At 47.5% G+C, this 22,047-nt stretch overlaps 1 protein-coding gene across 1 annotated transcript in view; it reads right to left on the bottom strand.

Annotated features, from left to right (window-relative positions):
- Positions 1 to 22,047, bottom strand: part of THADA (THADA armadillo repeat containing) — a 399,509-nt gene that overhangs the window by 353,939 nt on the left and 23,523 nt on the right. The window contains exons 13-19 of the mRNA XM_075267057.1: positions 13,317 to 13,472; positions 11,819 to 11,941; positions 10,330 to 10,453; positions 8,726 to 8,877; positions 2,904 to 3,126; positions 1,316 to 1,451; positions 506 to 642 (exon numbers count right to left, since the gene is read on the bottom strand). Coding sequence (XP_075123158.1) covers positions 506 to 642; positions 1,316 to 1,451; positions 2,904 to 3,126; positions 8,726 to 8,877; positions 10,330 to 10,453; positions 11,819 to 11,941; positions 13,317 to 13,472 — 1,051 coding nt within the window. The remainder of the gene's footprint in view (positions 1 to 505; positions 643 to 1,315; positions 1,452 to 2,903; positions 3,127 to 8,725; positions 8,878 to 10,329; positions 10,454 to 11,818; positions 11,942 to 13,316; positions 13,473 to 22,047) is intronic.

Below are 22,047 nucleotides of genomic sequence, written 5' to 3'. Positions count from 1 at the left end.
CCCCAAGGTTTCCATGAGAATGAAGCACCAATGCACTTGCGTGACTGGTGCTCCATACACTTCTATAGGGCTGCCAGAGATTACAGTCCCAGCAGCCCCATAGAAGTGAATGGAGTCCCAGAGATCAGACACTTATTCCTTGTCCTGTGGATAGAGGATAAGTGTCCTCAACTTCTTTAAGGAAACAGCTGAACACTGCTGCACTACGCTGTTCCTGTAACTTCTATCAATTTCAATGGGACACTACGGACACTCTGTAGCACATTTTAGCTACACGGTTTATGTAACTGTGGGGCTACTGACGCAGTGGGGCTCAGCTTTTCCATTTCCACAGCTCCAATTTACCTCTTTAGGAAACAACATAGAGCAGCGCCGCTCCACTGTTTCTATAAGTCGCCCCCTGGTGGTCAGGACTATTTTATTTATGGAACGAAAGAACCCCATAATGTGGAAATGCTGCAACATCCTAGAAACAAGAACAAACACAACATTAAAAGGTACTAACCTGATTCTGTGTCCATGGGCATCAGACCTTCTGGTGAGGAACTATGGACAACAGGAGAGACGATAGCGGAAAGTCGGTAGGACATGGAGATCAGTTGAGACACCAGACATCGCCACTGCACCACGTCTGAGATGTCCCTGCGTACAACACACATTTACAGCATTAATTTATCAATCAACGGGGTCCATTGGTCTCCACTTTACCGATATTTTAGAGGTCTGCCTCGCCATTGTTCTGGTCCTCTGATGGACCAGAACAACAGACATAGATTTTTATATACACAAACTGCACAAAACGCCAAGGTTTCCATAGCTATAATGGGTGTGCTGCGAATTACATAAATATGAGCGTTTTTAACACCACAGCTTTTCTGCTGCAGATTCTTTTCTGCCATGTGTGGATGGGATTAGTCAGAGTCTCATCCACTTTGCATGCAATGTAAAACAAAGCGTTTTTTTTTACCGCAGCCAAAATGATGCGTTTTCACAACGTGGGGGACTTTTTAATTGACCTAGGTCCTCAAACGAAGATTCATGGGAGTCCTAGGTGACGGCTGTTTGAGCGTGTGCGTGATGCGTCGCAGGTCATGTGACACCTTTCATTAGTTACATGGCTTGATCACAGCTCAGTCCCATTCAAGTGAATCGGCAGAGCAGCGATGGGAAGCTGCAGCATTCACGCAAACACTATAGCCTCTTCATACACAAGCCTGGGTGTCAGACCTCTGCTGATCTTTAACTGCTGACCTATTACCCTCCTTAAGATCCAGAAAACCCCTTTAATTGGTCATGGTTGGCTCTTGTTACTTACGACATAGAAAACTGCTGCAGTGCTCCGATGATACAGTGCACTCGGCCGTACAATGGGAAGGAGGCGGCTGCTTCTAGCAATGAATTCTCTGCCTGTACAACTTCATACTCGAGGTTATCCATCAGCATCTGAATAACTGGAAAAAGCACAATATATATTACTAATATGTACTGGGATAACCAAGGGCTTTCCAGGCCTATCAAAATCATGATCAGTGGGAGATCCCATAATCGATCTGAACTTTAAAGTGGGCAGCAAAGCAAGAGGCAAGGATCTGCTTTCTCATAGGCTGGTTTCAGACGTTCGTGTTTGGTCCATGAAACAGACTGTGCAAGAACCTGGACTCACCTATGGCGCTCGGAGGACCTGCTATGATGCTCAGAGTCCCTGCTATGATGCTAAGAGTCCCAGCTATGATGCTCGGAGTCCCTGCTATGATGCTCGGAGTCCCTGCTATGGTGCTCGGAGTCCCTGCTATGATGCTCGGAGTCCCTGCTATGATGCTCGGAGTCCCTGCTATGGTGCTCGGAGTCCCTGCTATGATGCTCGGAGTCCCTGCTATGATGCTCGGAGTCCCTGCTATGGTGCTCAGAGTCCCTGCTATGATGCTCGGAGTCCCTGCTATGATGCTCGGAGTCCCTGCTATGATGCTCGGAGTCCCTGCTATGGTGCTCGGAGTCCCTGCTATGATGCTCGGAGTCCCTGCTATGGTGCTCGGAGTCCCTGCTATGGTGCTCGGAGTCCCTGCTATGGTGCTCGGAGTCCCTGCTATGGTGCTCGGAGTCCCTGCTATGGTGCTCGGAGTCCCTGCTATGATGCTCGGAGTCCCTGCTATGATGCTCGGAGTCCCTGCTATGGTGCTCGGAGTCCCTGCTATGATGCTCGGAGTCCCTGCTATGATGCTCGGAGTCCCTGCTATGGTGCTCGGAGTCCCTGCTATGGTGCTCGGAGTCCCTGCTATGGTGCTCGGAGTCCCTGCTATGGTGCTCGGAGTCCCTGCTATGGTGCTCGGAGTCCCTGTTATGATGCTAGGAGTCACTGCTATGATGCTCAGAGTCCCTGTTATGGTGCTCAGAGTACCTGTTATGATGCTCGGAGTCCCTGCTATGATTCTAGGACTCCCTACTATGATGCTCAGAGTCCCTGTTATGATGCTAGGAGTCCCTGCTATGATGCTAGGAGTCCCTGCTATGATGCTCGGAGTCCCTGCTATGATGCTCGGAGTCCCTGCTATGATGCTACGGTAGGAGTCCCTGCTATGATGCTCGGAGTCCCTGCTATGATTCTCGGAGTCCCTGCTATGATGCTCGGAGTCCCTACTATGATGCTCGGAGTCCCTGTTTACCAATTGACTAGTTTCCTGTATTGTAATTATGTTCAGTCCTTGCAGGGACTACAAGAATCATTGATGCCTATGAAAATAGAAGTCCTCGTTCAGTCCTGGGAATACAGCCGACACACAATCCATGCTTCACGGAAAGAACCCAGGTTTCTGAAACCAGCCTAAGAATATTTACCAAACTTTTTGCAGCATCTTCCTACCTATCAAAATAGCAACTGAAAATAAAATAAAGCAATATAAACTCACCATTAAAGGTGTTTCTCTCCACAATACTGCTGCCATTAGTGCTGAAGAGCTGAACATTAGCAGTTCTGGGTCCATCTTGTGCCAACTGACCCAGAGCGGCCTCCAGACCCTCCTGGTGTATCAAAAAATTCAGCAGATAAGAAGCGGTGACGCAGTCGAAGTGCTTGGTGCTCGTGCTCAGATTCATGGCAGCTTGGAGCAGAACCAGAAGCTTCTCAGGCTCCTGAAATATAAGGAAGATATTACGGATTTGTCCATTGGTAAAGCAGCATTCATAGGATTCACAACTTATTGCAATAAGGCAATCTCTACTTGGTCCCTATCAAACAGCGGAATTTTTGGAGAGAAGCCTTTTCTGTGAAGGCAATGAACGGTATCTTTCTTCTTGACTCAACATATCCAGAGATGAGCGGCAGAAGGCGACCAGCTTTGGAAACAAACATGATTTGTGATATTGTGTCAGGAGATATATATGCAATACTTATCTACCGTATATGTGGCCACCCAGTGGCTGGGAAGGGAGTTGCAGACTGCCAAGGGTTTTGCTAGCATGTCACATTATTGTGAGAGATGAGCGAACACTATTCGAAACAGCCGTTTCGAATAGCACGCTCCCATACAAATGAATGGAAGCGGCCGGCCGACACGCAGACTTTGCCACCAGCCGGACGCTTAAAGGGATTCTACCATTAAAACCTTTTTTTTTGTGGATAAGAAATCGGAATAGCCTTTAGAAAGGCTATTCGTCTCTTACCTTTAGACATGGTCTCTCCTGCGCCGTTCCTTAGAAATACCGTTTTTTACCTGTATGCAAATGAGTTCTCTCGCAGCGATGGGGGCGGCCCCAGCACTCAAACAGCGATGAGGGCGTCCCCACTGCTGCCAGAGAAGGGTCTCCAAGCGCCGCCTCCTTCTTCGTCCACAGCTTTATCTTCAATGTCTTCTTCTGTGCAGGCTCGTAACTTCTAGGCCTTGGGCCGAGCAGACTGCACAGGCCACAGGAAAATGGCCACTTGCGCTTGCATAGTATTGTTAGCGGCCATTTTCTCGTGGCCTGTGCGCCTGCACAGTCTGCTCTGCTAGAAGTTATGCGCCTGCACCGGAAGAAGACATTGAAAATGACGCGGCGGACAAAGAAGGAGTCGGCACTTGGAGACACTTCTCTGGCAGCAGTGGGGACGCCACCATTTGCATACCGGTAAAATTCATTTGCATACCGGTAAAAACTGGTATTTCTAAGGAACGGCGCAGCAGAGACCACGTCTAAAGGTAAGTGACGAATAGCCTTTCTAAAGACTATTCCAATGTCTTATCCACAAAAAAAAAAGGTTTTAATGGTAGAATCCCTTTAACCCCACGTGTGCCGGCTACATCCATTCATTTCTATGGGAGCATGCTATTCGAAACAGGTCCACAAGAAAATAAGGCTATACAAGTAGACTAATGGATTCTGATACTTGGCGCTGCTTTGTAACAAGTGCAAAGAAGGGAAACTAATCTATGCACAAGTAAAAGTGCAATCACTTATTCCATCTTGGCTTTAGCCCCTTTGCCATGACCAGCAGCCCCCTTAGGGCAGTGCCTGGTTTTACTAATGCCAAGGCTTTCTATCATTGGCTGGGACTCGCTGATCTCCCTGTAATGTAATTATATGGTTGGGTAATTTACATCAATTAATTAGTCAGCTCAATATGGAGACCTTGCGGCACATTCAGGGAAGACAATTGGTTTATCCAATACTTCTACGATAAGGAAAAGCATGAGCACCATCAGATCCTTCATTTCCTTAAAGGGGTTGTCCAGGATATTTTATTATTAGGTGAAAAATAAAACAAAACAAATAAAAAAACACTCAAAAACTTGCTCCGGTGTCCCAGACCAATGTCTGGTCCTCTCGAGGCGTTTCTGGTGGAGGAAACGGGACATCACTTGCGGACATTACAGGCGACGTCCCGATTCCTTTTCCTTTCCTTTTCAACAGCCAGGTACGGTGGGGTTTTCCACCAGAAAAGGGGACAGGCCAGTATGATGTTTTTGGGGGTGTTTTGTCACCCCAACCACCCGCCTCCATAATAAAATATCCAGGACAACCCCTTTAATTTAGCTTGGCTTCATCTAACGAAGCACTCCCACATAGAATAGGATCCGCTATCCCATTAGAAAGGTACAGGAGATGACCTGTAGTGAAGGTAACCTTACTGGTGTCCATATTTGTGAGTTTCCACTACTTTCGGCCACATTAGTTGTTGCTTACGCGTTTCGAGGCGTAGGCCCCTTACTCATAGCAGTGCTGTGGGGGAGCGACAGAAGCAGCGTGTGCAGACTGGTCCTATTCAAGTAATACAGTAGTAGTAGTGCTGCCCCCTATAGCGGTATTCCATCCACTGCAGTTTCTGGCACCCAGAGACCATCGGAACAGCTGATCGGTGTGAGGTCCTAGTGTCTGCCCCCATACAGATCACATACTGACAACCTATCCTTGGACAGGTCATTCATATGAAAAATCCACTTGGGGTTAAAAAATCCCTTTCATTCCCTGCTGATCTCTGGAGACAAACTAAGGGGACCAGATAAGGGGAGGCTCCTGCTGCAGCCAAATACAGGACAAAAGGAGGACTTGGCTAATTTTTTGGGACCCATAGAGATGATACTTTTATACAGTTATCACTTTTATTCACGAGAAAGAAAAGACCCAGGGAGAAGGGCTGCGGATTTCAGGCATATTCTGCGTTAGTATCCCTTTAAGATGTATAACAATCCTCTCCGTTGGGTTGTGCGGAGATCTCATCTCCTCTAGTAAGGTGTCCGGCTGAGCTCATCCCAAACCGTACATTATTTGTGAGCGAGGTTGCTGGGAATAACACAAGCAACATCTGATAAAGCCAGAATATTTATTCGCGAGATGATGACATCGTTTTAGTCAGAGCTTGGCCTAAATACCAGAGAACTCCCAAAAACGATTTCTAAACCACATCTCCCTCCATTGCCAATAGGCTTTTTACAATGCAATTTTCCCTCCCCCACTACTACTGTGATGGATATCCCATATAGCAGGTTGTGTTACCTTACTGTATACTACATATAAAACCCAATAGTGTATACGAGACGCTTGCAGCAAGCTGTGATGCCTTGTGTGATCTGACAACGTTCCATCCTAGGCCACAGTTTGTGTTATAGTATCTCTTGTGAGTTCGGCCCGGACCCATCACTGAGCCTTGGACACCAATAACCCCATTTCTGGTTGTCCGTCTGTGGATTATTTTCAGTGGATACCATGCATGAAACACCCTACAAGACCTGCCAATTTGGAAACACTCAGTCACCAGTTGTCGATCCATCACAATTCGGCACCTTGTCAAAATTGCTCAAATTCTTAAAGGGGTTGAACCAAGTTCTGAGCCCAACATGATAAGGGATAACGTCCCCATGATCCCAAGAACGGGGTCCATCTTCTTCCCTGTCGTAATGGAGCTCTCGGACACATGCTCAGCCATCACACCATCAGGACGGAGAAACAGGAACCTTGTTCTAGGGATTGGTCAGTCCCAGCAGTCAGACGTCCACCAATGATGAAGTTATTGATAGGGAACAACTTCCAAACTAGGCCTAGCTCCTTTAAGCCGGCCTGTTTTTCCTGCTTCCAAACCATCTAATAAGAACCTGCAGGAGATCCAATACAGGGACCAAATACAAGTCCTCAGATGGTCACCCTGCTGGATTTGCGAATTCTGCAGCTGGCTGTGTAGTGTAAAACATAGCAGAAGCTTTTTCTTGGCTGCATTACTTGAGCTCTGTTTTTCGTCTCGTCAGCTGCTCTTAAGGTCCTACCAAGATTATTATACTTTGGGGTCTCTTCAAACCCTAGAGAACAAGAAGGCCCAGGGAAGGCGAACAAACATACAAAACAGTGTTCGGGTCTTCAGACTGATGTCAAACTAGGCCTAAGCAGGTATATGACATTCAGACCCAAGTGTCACGATCATAGGTGATCCTTTGCATCAGTCACAAGACCCGAAGACGGTCACACCGATGCACAGAAAGGGGTAACATTATTTTTTATGTCTGTGACTTCTCCTGGCCCTCTACTTATTATGGCTCTTGCTCACGGGGCAAGAGAGGGCGGATTCTGACGCCAAATCCACCTCCGCACAATAGAGGTCTATGTAGACCGCTATTGTACTTTTTTCCGTGAGCGGTGTGTTCCCACTCACAGAAAAAAGAAGAGAGCTGCCCTTTCTTCAGGCGGATTCCGCAGCCGATTCAGCCCCGGCGTCCGCCTCGCAACAGCATTCATTTGGGCCTACTGCGGAGTGGGAAGCCACAACTGTCGGAAGCCACGGCAGGCACATTTTGGTCCTTTACTGACGCAGCTTCCCGCACCCAAAATCAGGACCAAAATACGCGATCACTAGCCCCGTTTGAACTAGCCCTTATACTCTGGGGTCTCAAGAGACGCCACAGTATAACAGCAGTTTTGGATCAGCCGCGCTCGGTCCAAACAAAGCCATAGGGTGAACCGCGTAAACTGGGTCTCACGAGCTTCGCTCAGCACATACTAATAATGGGTTTAAAAGGGGTGTGAATTAAATAATTGCCATTAATCATAACATAGGTAAAATGCCCAATTTTGATTTAGGTCACCATCTACCTGGGAGCCTTTGGTGCAAAGCGCCCTGGGCTCTGCATATAAATGGGCCGCCTACTGGCAAGTACTGATGTAGTGACTGCAAATGTGAATTTCTCAGCATGTCCATTTACCCTGCTCTCCCTATCCTCTATAGTGCACGGTAGCATTTTCATTTTATTTATTTTTTTAAATGTAGATTGTGAGTAAACTTTATTATTTGCGCTGTTGTGTGTCTATGTCTGTTGGCTCCGCGATCACATGCAAAGACCAGCAAAACATCTACAGACAAACAACTGTGGCCAAAAGTCAAAGCTTGACGCATGTGACTGAAGAGCAATTTGCTGAAATGTAGCCAAAACCCCCCTACAAATGTACAACCTTTCATATTGGTGAAGAGTAGAATGGAAGTTTAAGTGTACAAGTACCAGTGAAAACCATAAGGTGTGCACGGCACAAAGATGACATCTGTGGCAGTCCTGCAAACAACTGCAAGTCAAGCTTTGACTTTAGACCACAGCTACTTTTTTTTTTTTTTTTCTTTTTACCTATGAGTACTACTTTTTGTAAAATGGGAGGAAATCCACGCAAACACGGGGAGAACATACAAACTTCTTGCAGATGTTGTTCCTGGTGGGATTCAAACGCAGGACTCCAGTGCTGCAAGGCTGCAGTGCTAACCACTGAGCCACCGTGCAAGGTCAGCATTTTCAAGGGGGTCTCATGTAAATACCCCTTAAAAGTCCCATAATTATTGCTTTGGAGTCCTGTTTCAGAGGTATTCACACTATGATTCCATTATCACACAACCACTGTATTTATAAAAAAAAAAAAAAAAACCCACACCCACCTTAGGCAAGGTTCACATCTGCACCACAGCCAAAAATCAGCTCTCTATTGACCCGAATGACGGAGACCCATGCACAGATGTGATCCCAGCCTTAGTAAAATTGTCCATGACATTGTGACTGGTTTAGTGAATTATCACTTTTTGCATTTTCTACCCCGTTACCTATTAACCCCTTCCATTACAACTCTTCATTCATTTCTCATTTTCCTCCGGCGTTAATCTGCCGCAGTAATAACACGGTCTAATAACTGCAGATTTAAAGCCGCAGTGCGCGATACGCGGAGCGTCCGTCATCTATTGTACGACCACGGCCAGAGGGGCTTTTGTTCAAGAGACGGCCGTCATTACCTGGAGGCCTAAAACAGGCGGGGGCAGCTTTCTCAGAAGTTCAAAGGCAAGGAGTTTCACTTCCTCAAAGGTGTTACTGAAGCACTCTAGGAGAGCGTGGACGTTGTTACCGCTGACCGACCGAGCGAACTGAAATACGGTCTGACAAGAGCCTGTGAAAAGAGATCATTAGTCAGGAAGAAATCTCACTAATAAGTTTCTGCTTCACCAAACAAAGCTTGTTAAGCTTTACGGCTCCCAATAAAGGAGCGCTGGGAGCTGCAGATGTGAAATACCAAATACACATGCACTTATAAGACTCTTATTAAAGGCAGATGTCTTCGCTTCCTTCGCACAAATCACCTGTGTTTGCTTTGCTGCTGTCACAGGCGGACGGGCCGAGCTTCTTGCCCCATCACCTATAAGGTTGATCAGTGGGGATCGCGCTCAGTTCTATACACCTTACTTGGGGATAGTGGTATATGGATATCCAGACGCAAAGATGTTATCTATATGGCCTAGGCTATGGGTGACATCTATGTTATGGCTATGACAAATTAAAGTGGAGGCTCTTATTCAAGATATTCAGTCCAGGACTGTCCAATAGATGGGGTACTACCTCTACTACTGCAATGGGAGTCTATGGGAGCTCCCCCACGTTCACATCTGCGTTTGGTAATCCATTCGGGGAATCCGCATGGGGAACGTATTTGCAAGCGGTGTGCGGTGAAAGCACACAGAACCCATAGACTATAATGGGATCCGTGTGCTCGCCGCAAGATCTCTGCACGGAACATGCAGACAGGAAAGTAGATTGGGAAGTATTTTCCTGTCTGCACGTTCTCGCAGCAAGCACACGGATCCCATTATAGTCTATGGGGTCTATGTTCTTTCACTACACAGCGCTTCCCCATGTGGACTCCCCGAATGGATTACCAAATGCAGATGTGAACGAGAGGTTAGACAAGCTTAGACGACAGTCAGACCACAAGCAGGTGGACACATGAGGCATATATAGCCATGGGATCCCTTAATGGAGGCCAAAAGAGTGTCCTTTTGGTCTCCCCTGTGATGGTGTGGGTCCTACTTAATAACGTGGAGCCCACTTTGCATACGGTGCACCAAGTAGTATATATATTTTTGTTGTATTGTGGCCATAAGTGAATGTAGAGAATGGCACGTCCAAATATACGTACAGGTATAGCAGGCTTGGGGCCACCCACAGGCACCCAACAATCACTGATGACCCCGACAGAGGGTGTGGAATAGTTACAGAATATTTTTGCAAGTGCCCTATTGGGGGAAGTCTATAGGGCAGGTTGACATGGCAGAATATGGAGAGGATTTTCAGGTCACTTTCTGTTGTGGCTTTGCACGGAGTTCAGCCCAAGGCGCACAGGCGAGACCGTGCACGCTATTTTTTACGGGGACGGCTCCTAAAGCTGAAATAGGAGCAGGGCCCGTGCTCAGGGGGCCTGAGCAGCAATCTGTAGGACAACCAATCCAGTCCACCCCCAATGCCCCATATACTTTGTCATTTAAGAATTCTTCCCTATATTAATATTATTGCAGCCCTTTATGATTTCTCCAAACCTCTGTGAAACGTTTGCAGACTAATCGCTCACCTGGAACAACGGGGAATATCTCCGCAATAGATCCTAAAATAGTCAAGGCTGAAAACCTTGTTGGATGTGACGAACCAGGAAAAAGTGACTGGAACAGATAATCTGTGATAGAAGACATGAATTCCTGGAAAACAAGAGACACAAAACAGCAAACGGTCACATCTGGGAACGCGTCTGAGTGTGGGAAAGAACAAGACTTGATGGTAACATGCCCTGAAGCATCGCAGGAGATACCGGGACCCCAAAACAACCTACACAAACAGTACCCTACAGGTCGCTCTGTGCTAGGAGTAGGACATAATAAAGTGTTCTGTGTGTCCAGGGTAAGGGACAGAGATGTTTTCTGACTTGCTAGAATACTTGCAGGGTTACTAGTAGTGTTAGGGGTCTTTCACATTTATGGCTTTGGCAAGGTGTTTCTCTTGATTTTTGCGCCGCCGCCATTTTCACCGTGGTCTAGCCGCGACGGGATGCTGATGCGCTAAATTACATCAGCGTTCTGTCATGGCATCCCACTCCTGATTAGGTCCGGATGAATGGGCATAATAACAGGAAGTCTTGAGTCTCGGACCCCATGCCTAAATCTAAATTTTCTCCGTTTGGCCCTCTGTTTGCTAATTTACAGACTATAATGGCAAATAAAAGGAAGTATAATGGGGCGCAAGTCTGACAGAAGTGTGCCCTCTCCCAGGGATATACACATTCTCATTTTTTAATATGGCATATGTGACAATCATGCATTGCAAATGTAGGACTGTAGCTTAAAATATCACATAATCTCTGTTATTATACAATGTTCTACATCCAATCCCCCTACACAGTTGCAGGATCCCAGTTCCCTATCATTATACAGTAGTGCAGGTACCTTTCATAATGAATTGAGAAATTACTATATCCTCTATTGGGCTGCAACACTGAGGCACCTGACTTCCTAATTACATCATGGAAGACAGATTTGCATATTCTTCCCATGTTCCCTTGCACAGTGGAGCGCTCATGGCTTAATAAGACTCCACACACCTAAATGGTGGTCTCTCCCTATGGAGTGACGATATCCCCCTATTCTGAATTATAAATTCAAGTATAGCGCCACCTAGCTTCAGCAAAATCTAAACCTACCGCAAGAGGTAAGGCTGTCCTGTGCATCCACTTCAGCATCACCACCAAAAGGGACAATAACGCTGTGCCTTTTTAGGAAGTCCTTGCATTAGTTCATCATATGATAGGTCACATTTTTATTCCATGAAGCTTGTTACTAGATTTGATTCGAATACTAGATTCAAATACCTCATAGGAACGCGTGTTAGCGGCCGGCGCTTAACCCCTTGGTGTTCGGCCGCTTCCATGCATCCCTATGGGAGCGACGTATTCGAAACTATAGTTTGGAATACTATTCGCTCATCTCTAGTTGTTACTGAATGACAGCAAGCAGAGATATATAATATATAAATATATATTTTAATAGTTGTAAAAGATGGAGCAGACTTACCGTATAATGCTTTAGGGCTGCGCAGGGATCACCCTTCCCATCTGCGTGTTCGGCCCCTCTTAGGATATTGCTCTGCTGATGTTTATACAGAACTTGGGAACTTTCTTGCAGGCGACAAAAAAGCTACAAAAATATAAGACAATGTATTGTACAGTGCTGCGGAATATGTTGGCGCTATATAAATAAAATGTATTATTATTATTATTATTATTATTATGCATATAGAATAGAATTAGGCGCGCTGTCTCGATACAGGTGACCTGCAGGGATTCCGGATCATCCCCGCAAATCTGATATTAGATACTGGGTGACCCCTTTAAGAGTGTACAGATGTTTTCCCCACAATACGTACTTAACCACGTCAGTACCGGGCCAATTTATGGTCCAGGACCAAACACATTTTAGGTTTATTTTGTATGTGCGGTTTTGAGGGCTGTAACATTTTTCTCCTACGTCGCATTCAACTAATTTTTGCGTTTTTTATTTTTATGTTGTTTTTATTTTCGAATGTGTTTTAATTTTTTTTTTTTTATATCTGGGAAAATATCAACAAAACAAAAGGGAAATCGAGTCCGGTTTTCACTTTTCTTTTAATTTAATAACACAAAGTTCCGCTGAAAAACTTTATAAAATAGTTTTTCCTCTCCGTTACGGTAATTTTTATTTTGTATGGTGTCGTCGGGGGTGGAGCTATAACCTTTAATAACAGCGTTTTATTGGTGTATTATTTATATACTTTTTTTTTTTTTTTTAAGCTTTTTTATTAATTTTTTTTTTTTCAGATGGTGTCCCCATAAGGTGATAAGAGACCTTTCGGGACATCTGATCACTTTTTTCTTTGTTAGGGAGACCGATTTCCCCTGCAACTATGGCTGGTACATTTAGCCCCAGTTGCAGGAGGAATACGACGCCGTCTTAAGACTTACAGAGCTGATATGGGTCCTGTAGGACCCAGCAGTTCTTGTAAGACGCTGACATCGGCGGATCACGTGACCGCTGGGTCAGAGGGCGGCCGCATCATGGCGATGCCCATAGCTGTGTATACAGCGTTCATTGCATGCTGTATACACAGCAATCGAGAAGGCTGGGAAGGTAATAAACCGTCCCTGCCTTCTCTCTGGGAGCTCCGGCTGAAGTTACAGCCGCTCCCAGTATCAGCAACTGCATGAACTCGTACTGGTACGTCCTGTCAGAACAAGGCAGCCACTTTCCGGACATAAAAACCCAATGGGTGGTCCAGAAGTAGTTAACTGGCATTCACAGGATAAGGGATTGCTGGGTTAGCCCAACGACCGGGACCCCCAACAATCAGAGGAATGGGGGGGGTCAGCAGGTGCCCCATGTGAATGGAGTGCTGGTGCACATCCCTGCCAGTGCTGCATTAACATCTATGGGACGGTCAGTCAGTACAGCGATTTTTCTAAATGTCACCAGCAGGAAACCCCTTTAATATATACATCGTTGTAGTCAGGTCTTATGCACGGCTGGACACACTTACCTTCTTGAGCAGGTAGCACAGTTGTTGTCTGATGGATGGAGACTGACAATTCAGGTTGTACTTGAGAAAAAACTTTATTAAATCCATTTCATCCGGTGAGATCACTTCAGTGCTCCAGTGACTTTCACAGAGGAGGCCCAGGGCATCAATACGGATCTGTGGACAAAGTATATACAGAATATAGAAATATACAAAATATAGAAATATACAAAAAAAAAATCACTTTACTCTGATACACCTAAAGCGGTCCTGGACAAATCTGCAGGGCAGATAGATAGATAGATAGATAGATAGATAGATAGATAGATAGATAGATAGGAGATAGATGGATGGATGGATGGATAGATGGATGGATGGATGGATAGATAGATAGATAGATAGATAGATAGATAGATAGATAGATAGATAGATAGATAGATAGATAGATAGATAGGAGATTGATAGATAGGAGATGGATGGATGGATGGATGGATGGATGGATGGATGGATGGATGGATGGATGGATGGATGGATGGATAGATAGATAGATAGATGAGAATGAGATAGCAAGAGAGGGCAAGATCGCCAGATAGCGAGAGAGAGGGAGAGAGAGGGAGAGAGAAAGCATGCAAAAGAGAGAGACAGGAAAAGACCATGCACGTTAAAGGGCAAGAGAGATTGAGACGGAGCGATAGTTTCTATGCGTATCTTATCTGAACAAATTTTAGACTTGAAATATTATACTGTCTCTGGACAATGTTGGAAAATGGATGCCAATAGTTAAGAATTGGTCATAATCTGGGAGTCCAGTGGTGAACCTAATGGGTTCTCGTGTATACTCGTGTATAAGGAATTTCAATAAAGTGCATGTTAATTCAACGCCTATGGAGTAGCGCAGTGTCCTTTACATTCACCGGTCATTATTCCCATTTGCTTCGCCCCGAGGGGGTGTTGGATGATTTCGCTGCTGCTGTTGTCTCCTGTTTAGAATTCCCAGACTGTCTACTACTTCGGACTATCCTAGCTGTTGCTTGGTACATTATTTACAGTGGTGAATCTACACCCCATTATCTGATTAGCTTTCCAAATGTGCCCCTCTCAGCCTCTGCCCTATGTAATCTCCATACAGATACGTATGGCCACTCTATTCCCCTCCTATACACTATTCCATCTCTGGACTGGAAACCTGGCTGGTGTTTAATCCATTTTATTATCTTTTATATTTTCTTCCCTCTTTAGAGACCACAGTGTGTATCTATAGACCCGTCCTGACAACATGGCATCTGGACAACATCCCTCTAGAAGCCTAAACCATTGTGGCCGCGTCTTATCAGTGATTCTCCCATCAGCACCTCTTTAGCGGGGCTTGGAGTTTCCATGACACACTTCATAGCTATAAATAAACTCAAGAAAAACCAGCTCAAGATAATCCCGGACTGGTGAAGACTGGGAGAAATGGGTTCTTTGCGCTCCTGCGGTTTCCATTTGATGATGAAAACCGGTATGGGCTTGAAGATAATGGGGTGTAAAAGAGGGGGTGTATGGTTAAGTGCTGGCCAGGAAGTTCAGACCTGATTCTTTAAATATTGTGCATGTGTCAAATATTAGGCCTGTGAGGGTCTTGCCGCCCCCGCCATCAGCAGTTCTCAGTGGCTGAAACATAAAGAATGGGGCAGGAAGCAGACAGCGCCGTTCTCTGTATAGTGGCCAGATGTGGTACTGCAGATCAGTTCCTATTCAGTTGAATGGTCACTAAGCTGCAGTGACTCAGTTCTGCCACAACACAGAGAACAGCGCTGTCTGCTTCCTGCTCAATTCTTTGTGTATTAGCTGCTGAGTACTGCTGATCGGCGTGGGTGCCTTGTGTCGGACTCTTAAAGGGATTCTACCATTAAACTACCTTTTTTTCTAATGAACACGTCGGAATAGCCTTAAGAAAGGTTATTCGTCTCCTACCTTTAAACGTGGTCTCCGCTGCACCGTTCCGTAGAAATACCGGTTTTAACCGGTATGCAAATGAGCTCTCTGCAGCAATGAGGGCGGGCCCCAGCGCTGAAAGGCCGATGAGCGCATCCCCATTGCTGCCCAGAGCTCTTTCCTGCGCCGCCTCTTTGTTCTGCAGCAACTCCACAGCTTCTGGCTTCTCTTGCTCTTGTAGTTCTATACAGGAGCATAGAGAGGCCACCCCAAAATGGCCACCGGCCAGCTCCTGTATTGAACTGCAAGAGCGGCTACCCCAAAATGGCCGCCGGCCGGCTCCTGTATTGAACTGCAAGAGCGGCTACCCAAAAATGGCCACCATTTTTGGGTAGCCGCTCTTGCAGTTCAATACAGGAGCCGGCCGGCGGCCATTTTGGGGTGGCCTCTCTATGCTCCTGTATCGAACTACAAGAGCAAGAGAAGCCAGAAGAGGCGGAGTTGCTGCAGAAGAAGGAGGCGGCGCAGGAAAGAGCTCTCGGCCAGCAATGGGGATGCACTCATCGGCCTTTCAGCGCTGGGGCCCGCCCTCATTGCTGCGGAGAGCTCATTTGCATACAGGTTAAAACCGGTAGTTCTACGGAACGGCGGAGACCACGTCTAAAGGTAGGAGACGAATAGCCTTTCTTAAGGCTATTCCGACGTGTTCATTAGAAAAAAAGGTAGTTTAATTGTAGAATCCCTTTAATGATCTGATATTGGTAACCTATCAACATTAATCTGATAAAATGTCATCTTGGTGGCATTATAACATTAAAGATAGCTGATGGGTAGAGATGAGCGAACACTAAAATGTTCGAGGTTCGAAATTCGATTCGAACAGCCGCTCAATGTTCGTGTGTTCGAACGGGTTTCGAACCCCATTATAGTCTATGGGGAACAGATACTCGTTAAGGGGGAAACCCAAATCCGTGTCTGGAGGGTCACCAAGTCCACTATGACACCCCAGGAAATGATGCCAACACCTCTGGAATGACACTGGGACAGCAGGGGAAGCATGTCTGGGGGCATCTAACACACCAAAGACCCTCTATTACCCCAACATCACAGCCTAACAACTACACACTTTACACACTCAATACCACCTCTCTGACAGTAGGAAAACACCTTGAAACATGTGTATTTGGCACTTGCAGTGAGGAGAGCTTGTCACCAGCAGTGAATTTGGCCCTTGTAGTAAGTTGAGGTTGGCACCAACATTTGTTTTGAAAATCAGGGTGGATTGAGCCTCTAACCAGCAGAGTTTGGGCAAATTCATGGTGGAGGGAGCCTCTAAACACCCCAGTTTGGGCAAATTCATGGTGGAGGGAGCCTCTAAAAACCCCAGTTTGGACCAATTCATGGTGGAGGGAGCCTCTAACCAGCCCAGTTTGGGCAAATTCATGGTGGAGGGAGCCTCTAAAAAACCCAGTTTGGACCAATTCATGGTGGAGGGAGCCTCTAACCAGCCCAGTTTGGGCAAATTCATGGTGGAGGGAGCCTCTAACCAGCCCAGTTTGGACCAATTAATGGTGGAGGGAGCCTCTAACCAGCCCAGTTTGGACCAATTAATGGTGGAGGGAGCCTCTAACCAGCCCAGTTTGAACCAATTCATGGTGGAGGGAGCCTCTAAACAGCCCAGTTTGGGCAAATTCATGGTGGAGGGAGCCTCTAAAAAACCCAGTTTGGACCAATTCATGGTGGAGGGAGCCTCTAACCAGCCCAGTTTGGACCAATTAATGGTGGAGGGAGCCTCTAACCAGCCCAGTTTGGACCAATTCATGGTGGAGGGAGCCTCTAAACAGCCAAGTTTTGGGAAATTCATGGTGGAGGGAGCCTCTAACCAGCCCAGTTTGGACCAATTCATGGTGGAGGGAGCCTCTAAACAGCCAAGTTTTGGGAAATTCATGGTGGAGGGAGCCTCTAACCAGCCCAGTTTGGACCAATTCATGGTGGAGGGAGCCTCTAAAAAACCCAGTTTGGACCAATTCATGGTGGAGGGAGCCTCTAAACAGCCCAGTTTGGGCAAATTCATGGTGGAGGGAGCCTCTAACCAGCCCAGTTTGGACCAATTCATGGTGGAGGGAGCCTCTAAACAGCCCAGTTTGGGCAAATTCATGGTGGAGGGAGCCTCTAACCAGCCCAGTTTGGACCAATTCATGGTGGAGGGAGCCTCTAACCAGCCCAGTTTGGGCAAATTCATGGTGGAGGGAGCCTCTAAAAAACCCAGTTTGGACCAATTCATGGTGGAGGGAGCCTCTAACCAGCCCAGTTTGGGCAAATTCATGGTGGAGGGAGCCTCTAACCAGCCCAGTTTGGACCAATTAATGGTGGAGGGAGCCTCTAACCAGCCCAGTTTGGACCAATTCATGGTGGAGGGAGCCTCTAACCAGCCCAGTTTGGACCAATTAATGGTGGAGGGAGCCTCTAAACAGCCAAGTTTTGGGAAATTCATGGTGGAGGGAGCCTCTAACCAGCCCAGTTTGGACCAATTCATGGTGGAGGGAGCCTCTAAACAGCCCAGTTTGGGCAAATTCATGGTGGAGGGAGCCTCTAAAAAACCCAGTTTGGACCAATTCATGGTGGAGGGAGCCTCTAATTAGCCCAGTTTGGACCAATTAATTGTGGAGGGAGCCTCTAACCAGCCCAGTTTGGACCAATTAATGGTGGAGGGAGCCTCTAAACAGCCCAGTTTGGGCAAATTCATGGTGGAGGGAGCCTCTAACCAGCCCAGTTTGGACCAATTAATGGTGGAGGGAGCCTCTAACCAGCCCAGTTTGGACCAATTAATGGTGGAGGGAGCCTCTAACCACCCCAGTTTGGACCAATTCATGGTGGAGGGAGCCTCTAACCAGCCCAGTTTGGACCAATTCATGGTGGAGGGAGCCTCTAAAAAACCCAGTTTGGACCAATTCATGGTGGAGGGAGCCTCTAAACAGCCCAGTTTGGGCAAATTCATGGTGGAGGGAGCCTCTAAAAAACCCAGTTTGGACCAATTCATGGTGGAGGGAGCCTCTAACCAGCCCAGTTTGGACCAATTAATGGTGGAGGGAGCCTCTAAACAGCCAAGTTTGGACCAATTCATGGTGGAGGGAGCCTCTAAAAACCCCAGTTTGGACCAATTCATGGTGGAGGGAGCCTCTAACCAGCCCAGTTTGGACCAATTAATGGTGGAGGGAGCCTCTAACCAGCCCAGTTTGGACCAATTAATGGTGGAGGGAGCCTCTAACCACCCCAGTTTGGACCAATTCATGGTGGAGGGAGCCTCTAAACAGCCAAGTTTGGACCAATTCATGGTGAAGGGAGCCTCTAAAAACCCGTTTGGACCAATTCATGGTGGAGGGAGCCTCTAACCAGCCCAGTTTGGGCAAATTCATGGTGGAGGGAGCCTCTAAACAGCCCAGTTTGGGCAAATTCATGGTGGAGGGAGCCTCTAACCAGCCCAGTTTGGACCAATTAATGGTGGAGGGAGCCTCTAACCAGCCCAGTTTGGACCAATTAATGGTGGAGGGAGCCTCTAACCACCCCAGTTTGGACCAATTCATGGTGGAGGGAGCCTCTAAACAGCCAAGTTTGGACCAATTCATGGTGGAGGGAGCCTCTAAAAACCCCAGTTTGGACCAATTCATGGTGGAGGGAGCCTCTAACCAGCCCAGTTTGGACCAATTAATGGTGGAGGGAGCCTCTAAACAGCCAAGTTTTGGGAAATTCATGGTGGAGGGAGCCTCTAACCAGCCCAGTTTGGACCAATTCATGGTGGAGGGAGCCTCTAAAAAACCCAGTTTGGACCAATTCATGGTGGAGGGAGCCTCTAACCAGCCCAGTTTGGACCAATTCATGGTGGAGGGAGCCTCTAAACAGCCCAGTTTGGGCAAATTCATGGTGGAGGGAGCCTCTAAAAAACCCAGTTTGGACCAATTCATGGTGGAGGGAGCCTCTAATTAGCCCAGTTTGGACCAATTAATGGTGGAGGGAGCCTCTAACCACCCCAGTTTGGACCAATTCATGGTGGAGGGAGCCTCTAAACAGCCAAGTTTGGACCAATTCATGGTGAAGGGAGCCTCTAAAAACCCGTTTGGACCAATTCATGGTGGAGGGAGCCTCTAACCAGCCCAGTTTGGGCAAATTCATGGTGGAGGGAGCCTCTAAACAGCCCAGTTTGGGCAAATTCATGGTGGAGGGAGCCTCTAACCAGCCCAGTTTGGACCAATTAATGGTGGAGGGAGCCTCTAACCAGCCCAGTTTGGACCAATTAATGGTGGAGGGAGCCTCTAACCACCCCAGTTTGGACCAATTCATGGTGGAGGGAGCCTCTAAACAGCCAAGTTTGGACCAATTCATGGTGGAGGGAGCCTCTAAAAACCCCAGTTTGGACCAATTCATGGTGGAGGGAGCCTCTAACCAGCCCAGTTTGGACCAATTAATGGTGGAGGGAGCCTCTAAACAGCCAAGTTTTGGGAAATTCATGGTGGAGGGAGCCTCTAACCAGCCCAGTTTGGACCAATTCATGGTGGAGGGAGCCTCTAAACAGCCCAGTTTGGGCAAATTCATGGTGGAGGGAGCCTCTAAAAAACCCAGTTTGGACCAATTCATGGTGGAGGGAGCCTCTAATTAGCCCAGTTTGGACCAATTAATTGTGGAGGGAGCCTCTAACCAGCCCAGTTTGGACCAATTAATGGTGGAGGGAGCCTCTAAACAGCCCAGTTTGGGCAAATTCATGGTGGAGGGAGCCTCTAACCAGCCCAGTTTGGACCAATTAATGGTGGAGGGAGCCTCTAACCAGCCCAGTTTGGACCAATTAATGGTGGAGGGAGCCTCTAACCACCCCAGTTTGGACCAATTCATGGTGGAGGGAGCCTCTAACCAGCCCAGTTTGGACCAATTCATGGTGGAGGGAGCCTCTAACCAGCCCAGTTTGGACCAATTAATGGTGGAGGGAGCCTCTAACCACCCCAGTTTGGACCAATTCATGGTGGAGGGAGCCTCTAAAAAACCCAGTTTGGACCAATTCATGGTGGAGGGAGCCTCTAAACAGCCCAGTTTGGGCAAATTCATGGTGGAGGGAGCCTCTAAACAGCCCAGTTTGGGCAAATTCATGGTGGAGGGAGCCTCTAACCAGCCCAGTTTGGACCAATTAATGGTGGAGGGAGCCTCTAACCAGCCCAGTTTGGACCAATTCATGGTGGAGGGAGCCTCTAAACAGCCCAGTTTGGGCAAATTCATGGTGGAAGGAGCCTCTAACCAGCAGAGTTGTGGGAAAGCAGGGTGGAGGGAGCCTCTAACCAGCAGAGTTGGTGGAAATCAGGGTGGAGGGAGCCTCTAACCAGCAGAGTTGGGGGAAATCATGTTGGAGGGAGCCTAGTATTAGCAGAATTGTGCAACGCTTATGGTGGATGAGTATGAGGATGCGGAGGAATTGGAGAGGTTGAGTACAGACATGGAGTTTCATGTTGGGGTGCTTTACACAGGTGGGCACAAAAATGAAGGCTCTATCCAGTGGTGGTTCATTTTTATCAAAGTGAGCCGGTCGGCACTCTCAGCTGACAGACGGGTGCGCTTGTCAGTGATGATGCCACCGGCTGCACTGAACACCCTCTCAGATAGGACGCTGGCGGCAGGACAGGACAGCACCTCCAAGGCATATAGGGCAAGTTCAAGCCACAGGTCCAACTTCGACACCCAATACGTGTAGGGCGCAGAGGGGTCGGAGAGGACAGGGCTGTGGTCGGAAAGGTATTCCCGCAACATGCGCCTATACTTCTCACGCCTGGTGACACTAGGACCCTCCGTGGCGGCACTTTGGCGAGGGGGTGCCATCAAGGTGTCCCAGACCTTAGACAGTGTGCCCCTCGTTTGTGTGGACCGGTGAGAACTTGGTTGCCTACTGGAGGAACTGCCCTCCCTGCCGCCACTGTCACATGCTGGAAACATCTCCATCATATTCTGCACCAATTGCCTGTGGCAAGCATTGATGCGATTGGCCCTCCCCTCTACCGGAATAAAAGACGAGATGTTGTTTTTATACCGGGGGTCAAGGATAGCAAAGATCCAGTACTGGTTGTCCTCCATGATTTTGACAATACGCTTGTCGGTTGTAAAGCACCCCAACATGAACTCAGCCATGTCTGCCACAGTGTTAGTTGGCATGACTCCTCTGGCCCCACCGGAAAGTTCAATCTCCATTTCCTCCTCATCCTCCATGTCTACCCATCCGCGCTGCAACAATGGGACGATTCGAAGTTGCCCGGAAGCCTCCTGTATCACCATCACATCATCGGACAACTCTTCTTCCTCCTCCTCCTCCTCCTCCTCCTCCTCCATTAAACGCAGTGAAGCGGACAGATGTGTGGACCTACTCTCCAGCTGTGACGGATCGGATGCTATCCCTAACTCCTCTGTGTGATCTGAGTTATCCCTGATGTCAATCAGGGATTCTCTCAGAACACACAAGAGCGGGATTGTAAGGCTCACCATCGCATCCTCAGAGCTCACCCTCCTTGTGGACTCCTCAAAGACCCGTAGGATGTCACAAAGGTCTCTCATCCATGGCCACTCATGGATGTGAAACTGAGGCAGCTGACTTTGTGGCACCCTAGGGTTTTGTAGCTGGTATTCCATCAAAGGTCTCTGCTGCTCAACCACTCTATTCAACATCTGAAACGTTGAGTTCCAGCGTGTGGGGACGTCGCACAAAAGCCGGTGTTGTGGCACATGCAGGCGTTGCTGGAGAGATTTTAAGCTAGCAGCGGCTACTGTCGACTTGCGAAAGTGGGCGCACATGCGCCGCACTTTCACC

Source organism: Leptodactylus fuscus, chromosome 3 (genome assembly GCF_031893055.1).
Source record: "Leptodactylus fuscus isolate aLepFus1 chromosome 3, aLepFus1.hap2, whole genome shotgun sequence".
NCBI classification, from domain to species: domain Eukaryota; kingdom Metazoa; phylum Chordata; class Amphibia; order Anura; family Leptodactylidae; genus Leptodactylus; species Leptodactylus fuscus.
This window is presented reverse-complemented; position numbering and strand designations above follow the sequence as displayed.